Source organism: Anopheles cruzii, chromosome 3, assembly GCF_943734635.1.
Source record: "Anopheles cruzii chromosome 3, idAnoCruzAS_RS32_06, whole genome shotgun sequence".
Lineage (NCBI taxonomy): Eukaryota > Metazoa > Arthropoda > Insecta > Diptera > Culicidae > Anopheles > Anopheles cruzii.
This window is the reverse complement of record NC_069145.1, coordinates 84,133,918-84,149,141: the sequence shown is the minus strand read 5'-3', so window position 1 is coordinate 84,149,141 and position 15,224 is coordinate 84,133,918. Positions and strand designations below refer to the sequence as shown.

Sequence of the window (15,224 nt, the reverse complement as noted above, 5' to 3'; positions counted from 1 at the left end):
TGCGGGGAAAAAGGGAAATATGCCAGTTGGCTGGCGCCGTTGGTCGCGGCTGGCAAACAGTGTCTATACAGATGCGGGCAGATGCTATGTGGCCACTCCGTCCGAGAAGAAGAAAGTGCCGAGGGGTGGCTCAAGGAAAGATGATGTGTCTCCTATCAGCGCAGCGTTAGTGGGGAAGGAAAGTGGTCGCCAGCGAGTGAATGTTTCTGTGTCATCTGGCTAAGGTTTCAAGGTGAGAGCGCTAAATTGTGGAAAAGCCAAACTCCTCTCCCCGAGTGGTTGATGGACTGGACTGGAAAAGAAGTTTGTAAACAAAGTCGACTAGAAACGGCCAGCTTCGATTGGGCGAGTAAATGAAGATTAAATGAGATCTTCCGTCAGTTATATGTTATCGCAAGGACCAGGAGATCCGATTATGGCGCACCCAGATTATGAACAGCACCACTACCACCATGGCTGTTTGTTAATTTTGGTGCGAGGAATCGGTCCTCTAAAACCTCGGTCTTTGCAGCGCGTCTTTGAGCGGGTGCAGCGCGTCAACAACGTGAAAATACCAGGTAGTTCTCACGGAAGGTTTCCACCACACTACCGCTAACCTGCCCGTTCTCGCTCTAGATTCGTCCGGTATAACGCGCGACATTTGGGTCCGCTATATCCGCGACCATCCGGTGGAGAACAACGATTGGGGCGACTTCCAAACGCACCGCCGGTTACTGGGCCTGATCACGGTCGGCAAGTTCGATGCACAGAACGAGCTGAACGAGTTGTGCCGGGTTCACGAGTCGCTGAAGGTGAAGTACACGAACACGCTGTTCGATTCCCGCTGCTTGCTGTTTGGTCCGACCACCGACGAGCTGCAGAAGCTGAGTACGGGCGGCGGCGCAGGGTCGGACGATGAGAAGAGTGGCGGCACGATCGAAAAATGCTTCCAAACACCGAGCTACTTCAAGAGCCGTGCGTTCTTCTACCCCGAGAACGATTCGTGCAGCAATTTGGAAACGAAGATTTCAGAGTTTATTACCTCGCTCTACTACATACTGGAGCTGAAGCGGTTGGAGAAGACGCGCGAGAAACTGGACAAGGCACCGCTGCTGTTGGCGCCGTTTGAAAAGAAGGATTTCGTCGGGCTGGACCTGGAGAGTAGGAACAACAAAAAACGGTGCATCGGGCGCATGACGAAGCACTTGGGCGACCTGACGCTGCAGGCAGGGCTCGTGTCCGAGTCGCTAAACTTTTTCCACGCCGCCAGTGAAACGTTACGTGCCATAAGCGACTCGCTGTGGTTGGGAGCCGCCAACGAGGGTCTCTGCGCGGCCTCCGCTATACTGCTCTACCCGAACTTTCGCTACACCATGTCGATACAAAGAAACTCTAGTCTGCAGGAGAACTCTTCCTCTCCCCAGAAGTTCAACCTGGCCCGGAACCAGCTGTACACGGCGAGCTACAACGGCGACAGCTCCACACTCAAGCACAAAAAATCCGACATGGTGATCAATCTGAACGACACCACAGAGACGGCGTCCATCCTCACGGCGGCAGCGGCGGATAAAACGTCGGCCTCGTCAAACTCGTCGGCATCGTCGATCAGTTCCAGCCTTTCTTCGGCATCTGGCGGCAGCGGAACGGCCAGCGGTAGCTCAACCTCCGACTCGGGCACGCTGGTAAACAAAGCGGGTAACGGTGCGGGGACGGCCGCAAAGTTCCCGAGTAATATTCTGCAACCGGACGACATTCCGGGCCGGTATCGGGACGCCATCATCAACTACAGCAAGTACCGGAACGCGGGTATCATCGAAACAGAGGCAGCCTTGAAGGCGGCCCGTATCTGCATCGAGCAGGGTAAAAACCTGGACGTGGCCATGTTCCTCCAGAACGTGCTGTACATCAACCTGAACATGAGCGAACAGCAACGGGTGCGCCGCTTCGAGGTGCTCACCGATCTGTACCAAAAGATTGGCTACAATCGGAAGGCGGCATTCTGTCAACGGTTAGCGGCCTGGAGGCACGTGGCACAAAGCAACAGCAACCCGGACTGGGGCCAAAGCTATCGGTTGATGTTGGAGAGCTTCCCCGGTCACAAGCTCTCGTTGGAACCGAACGAGGTCCTAGACAACAGTACCGGTTGGCCGGTACTGCAAATCGACCTGCTGCAGCAGCTTGTCGGCACGGCTCGCCGCCTCGGTCAGTCGGCTCTGGCCACGCGTCACATGACGTTCCTGCTGCAGACTATGTGGAAAAATCTTACGCCTCATGAACAAAAGGAGATGGCATTGCAGCTGCAAAATCTGAGTGCCCAGTGTGAGGGTGCCCCGGTGCCGTTGGTGCTGGAGAATGGCATCGTTATCCCGCCTGCCAATCTGACGGATGTGCCCCGGTGCTCGCAGTTACAGGTGAAAGACCTGGCACCACACCAGAAGCCGGTGAAGATCGTCGTGAGTAAGGTGGACAGTGGCCCGTTTCTGTTTACGCCCATCCACTTCAGTTCACTCGATCGTCGCGGACAGGAGCGGGACGACCGGAAGGTGACCTTTAGCTGGGTTCAGCACGATGTTTGCGAGGTGCACCTAACGCTTCTGAATCCGCTACCGTTCGAGCTGCTCGTGACGGACATGCGCCTCCTGACGACGGGCACCGTGTTCGAAGCGTTCCCACAGACCGTCACCCTGCAGCCCAATGTGCCGACCAGTGTCTCGCTACACGGAACCTCGATCGAGTGCGGTGAGCTGGAAATACAAGGCTACAGCACACACACGCTGGGCGTCAAGTCCAATTGCCGGTTAAAGCACATGCAGCACCGTAAGCAGCGCCACTTGCCACCCTGCTACCGTGTGAAAGTTCTGGCGGCCTTACCGAAGCTCGAGGCGAAAACGAGTCTCCCGCAGACGGCCACTTTCAGCGGCATGCCAAATGCCGACTTTGTCACGACCTCCGCCAGCATCACGCTGTACAACGGTGAACGGAGCGAGTGTACGATCACGCTCACCAACACAAGCAACATCGCGATCGAGTACGTGGACGCAACGTTCCACTCGGCCCTGGACGCCTCCTTGCAGCAACGGATATTTCAGCTCGCTAGCGACGAACTGAGCCGTAAGCTGCCGATCGCGCCAAACGAAAGTATCGATTTCAAGCTCGTCATCTACGGCGAGGCGGACTTTCTGGGGGCGCTTACGGCCGGCCCCGGACAGCTGCTGGGCGGTGGCGGTTACGCGCATTCGCAGCACCCGGACGGGATGAACAGTGCGGGACCCCAGAGTTTGACCGTTTCGCACGGCGGTGGCGGTGGTGGTGGGACGCACACAGGGCACGCAGGATTTCTGTCCGGTGGCAGTGGCAATCCGAGTATTCCGAGTCGCATCAGCTCTCCGACGAACACGCACCGGCGGAACGAGCTGTTAACGTCCAGTTTCCGGTCCTCCCATTCGGGCCACTCGTCGTTCGCAACGCTTAGCGTCGGCATATCGACCGGGCACGTTCCGCGCCAGCTAGACGCTCAGCTGCGCTTCAAGTACTCCGGGGGCGAGGGTTTACAGGAAGGCCACTGTCGCCAGTGTGCAATCTCGTTCAACGTCGAACTGCTGCCGAGTGCCCAAATCACCAACTGGGATGTTTTGTCGGCCGAAATGTAAGTTCTCGCGCGCTATCTCGGTGGTCTATTCGAACGGAGCTGCTTTTCAATTCAGGGTTTCTATTTTACAGACCGTCGCAGTTCTACCTGGTGCTGGATGTGGTCAATTTGACGGCTCAGGAAATGTCGCTTAACTATACCTCCAACAAGACAATACTCATCGAGGCTAAGGAGAGTTGCCGTGTGCCCGTCCCGGTACAGCGCTGCCCTCTCGAGCGCATACTAGCGGCCGTGGCCGAGCACCAGCAGCAACAGTACCACCAGTATCACCACCACTCTATCGGCAGTAGCACGGGCCACACGCAGTCGTTGGATCAGCACCACATGCCAAGCATTCTGAGCGGTGTCGGTGGTGTGAGCACGAGCGACAGTGCCGATCTGACGGAGCGCGTCTGCTCGGAGCACATCACGGAGAACGTTAATCTGAAGTGGTCCCTGCCGGGCATCGATTGCCACGGTACGGCGTCGCTGCGCGGTATCACTCTCTCGCCCACGATGCTCGATCTCGTCACCGTTCCTCCGCTGGAATGGGGTAAGTTGCGGGAAAGAAGGCAACGAAGGTGATCCGTTAACCGATTTGTGTCCGTCGTTTGGCAGAGGTTAAAGTCGACGAACAGCTGGTGGCACCACAGTCGGAAGTAACCTGCGTCACGGGCCAGTTTCTGAGCTTCAGTATTAGTATCTGCAATCTGTCCGCATCGGTGCTGCAACAGGTGCAGCTATCGGTGCAGTTCTACCAGGACTATCAGAACGGAGTGCAGAACTATCGGCTCGAAACACGCGTCACGATGTCGGGACCGAATCAGTAACTATCCGTTTTGAGACCTTATCCGTCAAAGGAGAGTTCCTCCTTAAAATAGCTTCGTGGCTTATTTCTTTTCTTGTAGCATTCTCATTCCATCGTTGAACAAGGACGAGAAAGCGTTCCACCGGTGCTCGGTGCTGTTCTTCACGCCAGGACGGTTTAAAGCCGATATTCAGTGTCGTTCGCTTAGCTCAACTCAACAAGCACCGCACCGAGGGGACGATTCGGGCGCAGGTGGTGGCCCCGAGACGGCATCGCACGTTTGGCGCTTTATTCCTCCGATCGAAATCACTGTCATGGATCAGCAGTAGAGGCAATCGGAGTGACGGTGCTGGCAACAAACACAAATGAACAATAATGGAAAAACACAGGAAAACTTTCGTTCGCTACGGTCACGGTTGGGATTGCTCGGGGGTCGCGAGTAAGGGGGTGGCGGTGTTCGCTTAAAAGCCACATTCTAGTACCTTTAAGATTAGGAATTTGCGGAACGGGCATGGGGTGGGAAAATGCTTTACGAAGAAGGCCCAGGTAGTGTCCTTTACTCTCTTTTGCAAACACATTGCATCACACCGCACCGTTGGCGCGTGAATCTGGCCAGTTGGGGAGGGTCATGAATGTTGTCCAAGATATTACAGTCGACATTGGAAGAATCTAAATCTAATCGAAGCAATATGAACAGAAATTATTCATTATTATAATTGGTGATTAAACTACCGGAATGCGAAACAAAAGCACGATGGAGCCGTGCGTCCAGTTTTCGCGAAGATATTTCTAAACGTATGCAACGGAACGCCACCAATCGAAAGGCCCAGTGGACCTCTCGATGCATTGCAATTTGTTACTCAAAACGAGACGCTCTATAACGGAGAATATAGGTTATCTTTCCTTTTTTGATCTTATTTTTGTTGTTGAAGAATGATGGGAATGTTATTTATGACAAGCAAAATAAAAGCCACAAATCAGCTGCTAAGCTAAGAGCTACGTGAATGTATCTTGTTTCGTGCATTTTCCAAATTCTTGCACTAGAAATGGTTCTCGAAGACTGTTAAATTTATTCATTCTCGAGTAAGCGACAAACTAAAAACCTTTTTTGTAGAACCTCTTTTATTACACCGTAATGTGATAGTTAAAGGTGGAGGAGGAGGACCTCAAAAATTATAAGCCTTTCTTTCTACACTGTCTGTCACGAACCGCCCGTTTCTCGCTTTTCCATCTTCTCTAAGGATACTAGATGATATTCGTTTTTACGCAACAAAGACGTTTTTGTGTAGGTTGAATGCTTTATTTATGGTTTCGTTTTCGAATAATACATCTATGTTCGGCGCCGTCCGCTGCGGCACTTGCTCTAGGTATGTTGCACATGAAACTGAAACAAAGGATATCTCTTACTTGCTACTACAGTATAAAGTGAAGCATTTCCACGCACGCCGGAAAAAGAACAAACGAATAACAAAAAAACCGCTTTACACAGTAACGCCCCGAGATGACTTCGAAGGGGGCTCTTTTAGGGCAGAATAGAAAGGTATAAATCTAACAACATTGCCATCTCCTGATTTTGGCCAGCTTCTGACATCGTAGGTGATGGTAGTACTTTGCGCCTGACGCGATGCCGCTGGAAGAAGGGCTTATTTACACACCGGCTGTAAGACGACGCAACGGGGGCAGGTGGACAAGCCCTCGGGATGAACTATTTGCATGTTTCGGTTTTAGAATCCCCAGGTTTCAGGTTTGCTCGGTGTTGGCCAAGGTATGGAATGCATGTTTACCGGCCGAATAAATGTGAAAGCAGGAGCCTGGAAGGGACGGTTACCGTTTTACCGTTTAAGCTTTTCCGCTGATGGGCGCACCGCTTTGCGGAGTCTTTTCGTTTTCCTTTTCCAGCTGCTTTCCCAGATATTCCCTGGAAAATGAAACTGTTGGTTAAAAATCGATTCCAATATCGTCAACCGTAGAACGTACCAGTTGTGGACCATCAGTTTCTGAACGGCCAGCAGGGCCTCGTAGCGGACATTGGGATCTTCGTGGGCCAGAAGCTGCATCACCAACTGCTTGCCTCCCAGCTGCTCGATGACGCTGTTATGACAGTGAAGTGTGAGATAGTATCAAAACCGTACGGCAACCTTAAAGACTTACTGTTTGCCTCGCGGGTAGTGACGGACATACTCTCCGATGTCGTAGCTCGCCACCGACAGGACCAGGGGGTCCTTCGAGGTTTCCAGTAGATGCACAAGAATGCGCAACAGCTCGTAGTTCTTCTCGTTCAAGCGTTGTGCATTCTCGCGCCAGAACTTGGCGGACTTGTGCACCGGTGACCATTCGAGACGGGCGCTCTTCACCTCCGTGGCGTACTCGTCGAATGAGCTCAGGTCCTGCACCGAGTTCTGGAGCTTCTCCGTTAGAAACTCAACGTCCCCGGTGATGTCCTCGTCATCGAAGCGACGCTGCTCCAGAATAGTGAGCTGCTTCATCACCTTGCACTGCACCATCGCAATGCAGTGCTCCTTGGCCACCTGCGAGTCTTCCGGCTTCTCGATCAGATTGCGGAAAACGGCCAGAATGATGCGGGTGACTTTCTCCTTCGCGCAGTCACTCAGGATGTCGGCCAGAATGGGAATCACGTTGAACTTGTTCATCTTCTCCGCTAGCAGCGGATTGAAGGTAAGCACCCAAAGGCAGAACACCAACTGGTATTGAACCTGCAACGGACCAAACAAAGGTCAATGGGACTCGAAGGAACGACTCTCGGCTGTGACCTTACCTGGAAGTTCACTCGCGACGACAGAATGCTGATCAGCGTGCTGATGCCATCGACGGTAACGAAGGCAAAACGGTACTCGTCGACGCGCAGCATCATCTGCAGGCACCGGCCGACCGATTGAATGTATTCGTTGTTCTTTGTGGAGAGGAAATGAAACGATTGATTAAACCCTTGACACTACGGAGGAGTTTGGTCGGATGAAATGAACGGTAGGTGATGGTAGTGCGCCAAAAACACATGACGTCACAACGGCAAATGGGGACAGCAGTCGGTTTAGTTAGACATGGGTTGACATGAGATGTCTGTGAGAGGTACACGTGAAAGAAGTGACTAGTTCTAGTGGATGTTTCAGTTTCGACGCTACGCCAATTGGGTTAGAGGTTGGTGGGATCATGAGGCGGTGCAATTGCATGAAACCATCGATTCGACTACCGTAAGGGTCACATGAAGAGCTTCCTGCGAGGAACCTGCCCGAGGTTCGTCGATTGCACTGGATATTTCGCGGTACCGCTCCGCAATTTGATGATGGTGGCTGCTCTGCGCATGATGCTGCGCTTCCCCGTGGTGATGCCCATGGCCCCCGTGGTGGTGGCTATGGTGAGAGGCGGCTGCCTCGGCCAGCCGCTTCTTTTCCGCTTCTTCCATTTCATGCAATAACTTTTGAGCCTTCATTTTTAGCGCAGTCATTTTGGGTTTCAATAGATTGTAAAATAATAACGTCAAATTTAGGTATTTTGGATTTCGGTTCGATCTAAGTAACCACACAACACGAACTCATCAACCAGAGTAACTAACCAGTTCGAAGCATTGTCTACTGTGGTTAGGACAACGATGCATCGAATACAAAGTTCAAAAGTCGGTGTTAGTTCAGACGGATCACACATTCAGGCGCACATCGCAAACGAAAGAGACATATGGTAGTGGGTAAAGTTTAGTCTCATCGAGCGCAACGCAAATGTTAGAAAACATTCAAATTCAACCTACATTCAGTTGTTAGTGGCCCGAATCTAGTAGCTCATGCCGTAACGGACAAAGGGAAGCCCACTCTCACCGCCGCATACACACACACACGGATGCTAGATACTTACAGCAACGGTCAGCTGATCCTTCAACCACTGCAGATAAAAGTGAAGATCGGACTTTGGCATCTGCTCGTGGCCCCAGCAGGCCAGCTTGCCCACGACGCGCGAGGCCATGTTGACAATGAACCCGTCCTGCCGGTTGAGCAGATTGAGGAACGGAGCCCACACGCTCTCCTTTTTCTTGCTGGCGTAATCGTGGAAGATCTGCACCCGGGTTCGGTCCTCCTGCAGCAGATCGTCGATCAGCACCAGAATGTACTGGATCGTTTGATCTTTCGACACGTGCGCCAGCATATTAAGCAGCGTTTTCGCGCACTGCGCCGGATTTTCCTGCAGGTATTGGGCCTGCGCCTTCTTGTCCTTATCCAGCGAGCTCACGCAAGCGAAATCTTCCTGCGAAATCATTTGCGACCTACAATTACAGTGACAAATTAATCGATCTTTTAACTTTGGGATTAAGTCTGGTTTGAGCCCTACGTCATGTACGACGACCAGTTTGGCTTGTTTTGACGAATGTCCCCGGCTTGCTGCTGCAAGACGCTGGTCGCGGCAATCATATCTGAAGCGAAAACAAGAAGAACAGCGTCACGTGATGAGTTCGAAGTGACTTAGGTAACTGATGTTGGTAGCGACCCGGGAACAACCAAATGCACTAGAAAAGTTGAAAACTATCCCAAATTTGCCTATGAAGCCCAAAGAAACTGTGTAATGGTAGAAGTTATCCAACGATACGAAACGTATCGAATGGTTCCCGGGGGACGGAATCTCCTACCTACTCGGATTCGACGAATGGCTAGAAAAGATTAAATTACCGATTTTATCGTCCGGAAGCGACGACATAATTTCCTGCACGTCGGCCATCTTCGTGTAGTGTAGGTTCGGGAGCTAATGTTTCGAAAAATGTGGATAGAATCGAACGATTTCAGAACTTCTCGCCACTGTAAACTTTACTCTGCACTGCGAAGAAGAAAAATCGACTCAGGTGAACGTCATATGACTGCGCTGAAAGAAAAAAAGCACAAAGCAAAAGATACCAAGAAGCAGTTTCAAACAAACCGTAGGACAGTAGGTCAGTAGAACAGTTAACGAAATGTCACGGTTGTAAACAAAGTGCAAATTGTAAACAAGCGAAAAAGTGTTGTTGATTCTTTGGCCTTTTTATGTTCGTTTTAAAGTAACTAGCAGTTCTTTGACTAGTTTTGTCGTCCTTCGGAACATGTTTATAAGCCACCTAAGGCCAAAGAGGAATGCTGCACCGGAACTCTGTGAAACCCTACCTTTGCCGGTTTGTGATTCAGCACAGCAGGAGAAGCTGTCCATTGAAGCCATCTTCACCGGATACTCAGTGGAAGTGGTCGATCCTGAGTCCATTAAAAAACTATGCCTAAATGGAGGCTTTGGCCAAGGGTTGTATGCCAGAGCGTTTCCAGCGTGTGTCACGAACCCATCGGAAACAGTTCGTAAAAGCAAACGGACCATAGGTTCACTCGCCGGGCAGCACGATCCAGCACGTGACAACAGCAACAACTGTGAGCCATTGAGCCTGTTTTTGGAGGAAGCATTCTTTTTGATGCACAAACTGAATATATTGAAGTTAAGGACGATATACGGCAAACCGCTGAGTGTAGCAGAGGCATTTGAAAGATTCCGGCAAGTGAAAAAGGACTTTGTGGCCGGTTACTGTGGCTACTTGTACCTGAAAGCTAAGAACTGGGTCGTTAAAAGTGGAATAAAGTTTGGCGGTGATTTCGGTAAGCTGCCACTTTCAAGAATTGAAATATTAAAGCATATAACCGGTCTTGTAATTGCAGTAATTTATGTAAAAGGGCCTCAGTTCTACCACGCGTCGTATATCGTGCTGATCCGGGAAATGTTACATGGCAAACTACACAGCAACGCGTACACCGTAGATGGGTTAGATTTCCAAGGATTCAACCGGGTAGCGGAGACGACGGCAAAGGACATACTGTTTCTGGAAGTGCATTATCCAGACTCGGATCTCCCAAGCTTGGAGCGGCTTCAGGACGTACGGGTCGGAGAAACGTTTACAAAGCACCACAACTACATTGCTGGCCGAAATCAGCAATAATAATAATAATACAATAATCAATCAGACTCTCATATGTCTGATCGATATTCGATTTTATATGAAAACGGTTTCAGATATGGTTTTTTTTTCAACGTTCCTTTTCCGTTCTTTTTCATAAAACGTGATTGTCGAGAAATACATTGTCTCCGCCTGAAAGTATGCACTCTTATATCTTGTACGTTAGATTGACAATTTTTAAATTTGAAAATAAATAACAGATGGGCAATCTCACGTGCAATTTGTTAAATTATATTTTCTAGTTCTTTGAAGTATGGTAAAAGTTGGCTCTAGAGCTGGTTGTTGAACAGAAAGATAAAGATTGAGTTGAAGCAGTTTCTTCTTTATACAATACGCCCGATCTATAGATAACCTCTCTTCAAAGCGATGTACAAAAAAAGTTCCGTTCCCATGCATTTGAAAAAGACCGAAAAGGTGAACACCACGGATCTTGTTTCAACCAATTACCATATCGGATTGATCTTGTAGCGGTTTTCATGGAGGTCCAACGAATACTGCAGTGCGGCAGTACTCGGATCGGAAAAAAAATTTATCAGTTGTCGTCGATGTCGAACGAACGTCTCATGGCTCATTAGAATGACGACGAAAGTGATCGCCAAACGGGGAAAATGGAACCACGCTGTACGAGTCGGTCTCGTGTCGCTGGAGGTGAAATCAATATGCGTGATTAGTGTGTGCATACATTTGCCTCTAATTATCTCTCCGAAGGTGGAAAGCCGTCCATCGATCGATCGATCAGAAGCGGAAAAAAGATCGACAGCTTTCGATAATCTCGCCGTTGGTTTGGTGTGTGAAAATTCCGGTTTAACAAACTGGAGTCAGAGTACACCTTCCATTGTAGAAAAGCTTTTTTAATGAAGGAAATTAACCCCCATGATGCAGATCTAGAGGCACTCACGTCAATGCGAAAGGGCCTGGGCGTTTGCGGTCGACGCTCGTAGTCGAGGGTGAATTAATGCGCGCCTGAAATGCATACTTATCCCCACGCACGACCGGGTATTAGACAAGCGGAGTACCGAGAGATTTATAGATACTGACCAATTTGTCACCTCAGGTTTAGTTTTTACCTTGCACCGCTTCCTTCGCCTTGTTGGTGTTCCCATGAATTTGATTTATGTAATTAGAGAGATATAATTTAATGGACTATCAAGTTGTAATACGTTATTTTCACACTTGCAAAACACACAACGGCGACGCAACGTGGGATGCTGGTCTGACGCAGTTCAATAGGTTCGGTATATGCGTTGCAGTCGTTTCCATTTTGCATAGGATTTGCTTTTATTGAATCGTTATAAGGTTAGAGTTTTACCACTAAATGAATTCTTCTTTGTATGAATTAAATATTGCATTAACACGTAATACTTGGGTAGGAATGTATTTTGGAAAGAAATTTCCTTCGAGTGCAGCTTTTGGAAGTCCTAATTAGTATACTTAAAACTGGTAGATGCCGTAGAAATATCAAAACATATTTCATTTCATTCAGTCAATATACATTATGCGTATGTATACAGTTTAAAGCTAGAGTAGCAAATGTTTTCTTATACCTAAATAGGAGACAGTTTTGTTACACTTTGCTCGCTGCAACATCGCGTCGTTCGTTAGCGACTTCTCGTAATTGGTTCCGGTTTGGTGTGTCTCCAGCGGTACCGCGGATGTTTTCCGTCGAGCTTTTCGTAGTTGAGCACTGGGTTCATCTCTTCGCCGTCGCTGCGTAGGTCACTATCCACTTCGACTTCGGACTCTGGCGATTGATTTTCTGGAGGAATAGGATGGAAGTGAGAGAACACGAAAAATTAACAACGCGGTGTTTGGGCACCTTGGCCATCGTTCGGAATGGTAATGCATACCTTCGTGGGTTTTCATATGGGCTTTAAGGTTGCAAGCGAGTGCAAAGGACTTGTTGCACATCTCGCAAACATGCGGCTTGTCACCTGAACGAGAAATGATAAAAGGAGAACGAATTAACTATCCGAAGACGGAACGTGGCTTAGGAAAACCTTAGAGAGATTTCTCATAGTCGAAAATATCTTAATTTATTGGTTTAATGATCACAAAAGAGATAATTCAAACCACTCGTAGCTCTGAGGTGGCCGTTTCGACCGCCACACGGGCACTTGACGATACGTCAAAAATCAACAAACAATTAACCAATTTTCCGAAACCGATCAATTGGCTGCGAGACAGTGGCGAGCAAAATGGCCACAGTCTTTCTAGCTAGGCGCTTCGCTAACCATTCGTTCTTTCAAGCAAGCATTTTCTACTGACCTTACTTCCGCACACCGTAGCAGCATTCCGGTGGTCTTTCTAGAAAAAGAAGTGGTTGAAATTCGAGGCCAAATTATTTCGGAGCTATTGAAAAGTTCAGATTTTCACGGTTGGTTCGCTATGTTCGATTCGCTTGGCGCTCTTTCGTGTACCCCGCCTTGTGACTAAGGCTACGTAGCGGCTAAAATACTCTACTCAACCACACTCTGTTCTGCGGTTTGAGCGACTTGCGTTTAAGAAGCGTAAGCGACGAACCCGCTCACCGAGGCTGACGGAGCCCTCGGGACTTTAGTCCATTTATCAAAAGAATGCGAAAAGAACGCTGAAGGCTGCTACCGAACTTTATCAATCGTCTGGCACATCCGCGCGCCTTCTCCTGTCCACCGACGCTCCACGAGCTCTCTATACTAGGTCTATACGTTGAGATGTGAACTGTTCAAAAGATGGCTGTACCTGCCGATTGAAACTTCCCAGTTTTGCTGTTCATTCATCATTACCTTGTTTTGACATCAGGTAAATGATTTCAGGTCGAAAAATAAATTATTTCAGTGTGCAACCCATCAATAAAAGGCTTAAACTATGTCAACTTTTGTCCCTGAAAATGACGTTTCGCGGGGATTATTATTTTTCTGCCCCTGTCGAAGAAAACTGCTTCGGAATCGCACCAAATGCTTGTCGGGACTTGTGTTTGGAAGATCGCAGTGCTTTAAGTGGTTTGAAAAATTTCAAAATGGCGATTTTGACTTGACAAAAAAAAGCGTCGAAGGACTCCAAAAAACAGACTTTCTGGTGGGACAGAAAGGTGTGGTGTTTCACAAGCTCTAAAAACCTGATGCAAACGTTAATTCCGATCGCTACTGACAACAAATGATCAATTTGAACCCTGCATTGATCGAAAACGACCAAAAAGCCGTTCCAGTTTTTTTTTATGGAGACGCCTGGTTGCCCGTGGTAACAGCCACCAGGCGCCCCAAAAAACAAAACTGTTTCAGGATACTATCAAATCACTTGGATGGGAGCTGCTATTCCTCCCCGCGTTATTCACCAGACTTGGCTCTTTCCGAATATCATTCTTTTTCATCGATGGGACACGTTTCGGCTGAGCAGCTTTTCGTTTTTCTACGAGGAAGTCGAAATGGGATGACTAATTAGTTTACTTAAAAAGTCGAAGAATTCTTTCCTCTGGAAATCCGTGATTTAGCAGAGAGATAGGAGAAATGTATAGCTAGCAATGGCACATACTTTGAATAAAATAGAAAATCGCATAAAAATTTTATAAACATTTTTTGTGTGTTAAAAACAGTTCACTTCTCAACGTATAGACCTAGTAAATATTTCTCCGTTAATCGTTTTAGCTACCACGGTTCGCGTTCCGTTTCGCATCATCCGCAATACCCGGCCGCCTGGCGATGGCGACCGTTCACTGATGACGAAGGGAGTTAATTTTTATCCTCCGCACATCCTCGCGCATCCTTGAAATCAATCGTGGACTGGCCGGTGGCGAACGGCTGCCGCCAGGACAGGAGAATGGATCAAAGCGCGGACGACAGGTCGGGCAGAATTAACTTCTACCTCGCGCCAGTCATTGAGGGCATGCTCTTTTGATGCTCGTAGCTGCGACGTGCCACCATAATTGTGCCACTATGGTAAAGAAGAAAGAACCGTGGAGTAATACTCTATCTGATGTTTTATGCTTGCTACGAGACGTGAAACAATTCTGTTTATGCGACAGCCACACTGGGCGTTGTTTTACTACTGTTGGCATTAGAAGCGGTTGTTTCACGGTGGAAATTGGGAACCTGGTCATAAAAAGTTATAAATCTTTTTAGAGTATTTCAAACATAACTTCCATCCAATGAAACGAGTATGACAATATTGATTTTTGTCCAAATAAAGGCACAACCATGCTCTCATGGTGTGATTGTGGTGTGGTGTGGTGGTGGTGGTGGTGTGGTGTGTGGTGTGGTGTACCGCACACTCTTGCGGTTCTGGTGATCACTTTGATTTTGTTTTCGGGAGAAGCTAACGACGTCGCTCAGCCGCGAAATGGCAGCATCATCGTCATCAGCGCACCGCCACAGCACGAGAACCATCGGCACGGGAGCAACACAGGAGTTGATGGCGATCGTTGCTACCAACCCTGGTTGCCTGGCTGGCCGTCACAATCGGGCCGGGAGGGCAGACAGATAAATCACGACATACCGTGCGCCCGAGTCCCGAATCCCCCCAGCGGCAACTCGCGGAGGCTGTAGCTGGCAGAAGATCAGTTCAGCGCGATTGCCCTAAATTGATCGTCGGCAAAGGATGGAAGGGTGGCGCAGGTGCGCGGAGCACGGGGCAACGCAGGTGGCTCGCAGGGGATGGTTGATCTATGGAAATGGAACCGTGAGGCTCGTGTCGGTGGTGGAAAACCAATTTAGTTTTAATTTCTTCTTCAACCACTTTCGGTTTGCTCCTTTCTCGGCCCGGCACAGTCTCTTTCGCTCTCTCTCTCTCTCTGTGGCTCCCCAGGCTCGTTACTGTGTGGCAAGCACGGCGGAGGCCCCCCAACGGCTTCTGGAAACGTGTGGTAGCCCCAA

The 15,224-nt window shown here is 49.2% G+C and overlaps 4 protein-coding genes across 5 annotated transcripts in view; 2 read left to right on the top strand and 2 right to left on the bottom strand.

Annotated features, from left to right (window-relative positions):
• The first annotated feature begins 150 nt into the window (after positions 1–150).
• On the top strand, positions 151–5,379 carry LOC128272204 (protein brunelleschi). Its single transcript, XM_053009965.1, has 8 exons — positions 151–557; positions 616–1,405; positions 1,457–3,166; positions 3,242–3,625; positions 3,700–3,882; positions 3,961–4,160; positions 4,226–4,433; positions 4,516–5,379. The coding sequence occupies exons 1-8, from the start codon at positions 365–367 to the stop codon at positions 4,742–4,744; spliced, it is 3,897 nt and encodes a 1,298-aa protein (XP_052865925.1). The 5' UTR covers positions 151–364; the 3' UTR covers positions 4,745–5,379.
• Positions 5,380–5,601: 222 nt separating this feature from the next.
• Positions 5,602–9,224, bottom strand: LOC128274630 (V-type proton ATPase subunit H). 2 transcript variants are annotated; one of them, XM_053012882.1, is made up of 8 exons: positions 9,086–9,224; positions 8,751–8,832; positions 8,280–8,685; positions 7,624–7,857; positions 7,192–7,326; positions 6,567–7,129; positions 6,393–6,506; positions 5,602–6,333 (listed from the first exon to the last, which is right to left on the bottom strand). In XM_053012882.1, the coding sequence occupies exons 1-8, from the start codon at positions 9,132–9,134 to the stop codon at positions 6,255–6,257; spliced, it is 1,662 nt and encodes a 553-aa protein (XP_052868842.1). In that variant the 5' UTR covers positions 9,135–9,224; the 3' UTR covers positions 5,602–6,254. The 2 variants fall into 2 exon arrangements, with proteins under 2 accessions (XP_052868842.1, XP_052868843.1); XM_053012883.1 differs by lacking the exon at positions 7,624–7,857 and having other exon boundaries at positions 5,605–6,333.
• Positions 9,225–9,489: 265 nt separating this feature from the next.
• Positions 9,490–10,424, top strand: LOC128271167 (tRNA-splicing endonuclease subunit Sen2). Its single transcript, XM_053008608.1, has 2 exons — positions 9,490–10,024; positions 10,085–10,424. The coding sequence occupies exons 1-2, from the start codon at positions 9,490–9,492 to the stop codon at positions 10,360–10,362; spliced, it is 813 nt and encodes a 270-aa protein (XP_052864568.1). The 3' UTR covers positions 10,363–10,424.
• Positions 10,425–11,835: 1,411 nt separating this feature from the next.
• LOC128271850 (zinc finger protein 177-like) overlaps positions 11,836–15,224 on the bottom strand; it is a 34,038-nt gene continuing 30,649 nt past the window's right edge. The window contains exons 5-6 of the mRNA XM_053009515.1: positions 12,228–12,311; positions 11,836–12,136 (exon numbers count right to left, since the gene is read on the bottom strand). Coding sequence (XP_052865475.1) covers positions 11,979–12,136; positions 12,228–12,311 — 242 coding nt within the window. The 3' untranslated portion in view covers positions 11,836–11,978. The remainder of the gene's footprint in view (positions 12,137–12,227; positions 12,312–15,224) is intronic.

Excerpts from the sequence above, each read along its gene's own strand:
- LOC128272204 (XM_053009965.1), top strand. The coding sequence starts at position 365 with ATGAGATCTTCCGTCAGTTATATGTTATCGCAAGGACCAGGAGATCCG. Across the intron at positions 558-615 it reads CAACAACGTGAAAATACCAG|ATTCGTCCGGTATAACGCGC; the intron begins GTAGTTCTCACG and ends TTCTCGCTCTAG. Across the intron at positions 4,161-4,225 it reads CGTTCCTCCGCTGGAATGGG|AGGTTAAAGTCGACGAACAG; the intron begins GTAAGTTGCGGG and ends GTCGTTTGGCAG.
- LOC128274630 (XM_053012882.1), bottom strand. The coding sequence starts at position 9,134 with ATGGCCGACGTGCAGGAAATTATGTCGTCGCTTCCGGACGATAAAATC. Across the intron at positions 7,327-7,623 it reads CTCTTCATGTGACCCTTACG|AACAACGAATACATTCAATC; the intron begins GTAGTCGAATCG and ends CTCTCCACAAAG. Across the intron at positions 7,130-7,191 it reads CGTCGCGAGTGAACTTCCAG|GTTCAATACCAGTTGGTGTT; the intron begins GTAAGGTCACAG and ends GGTCCGTTGCAG.
- LOC128271167 (XM_053008608.1), top strand. The coding sequence starts at position 9,490 with ATGTTTATAAGCCACCTAAGGCCAAAGAGGAATGCTGCACCGGAACTC. Across the intron at positions 10,025-10,084 it reads AAAGTTTGGCGGTGATTTCG|TAATTTATGTAAAAGGGCCT; the intron begins GTAAGCTGCCAC and ends TTGTAATTGCAG.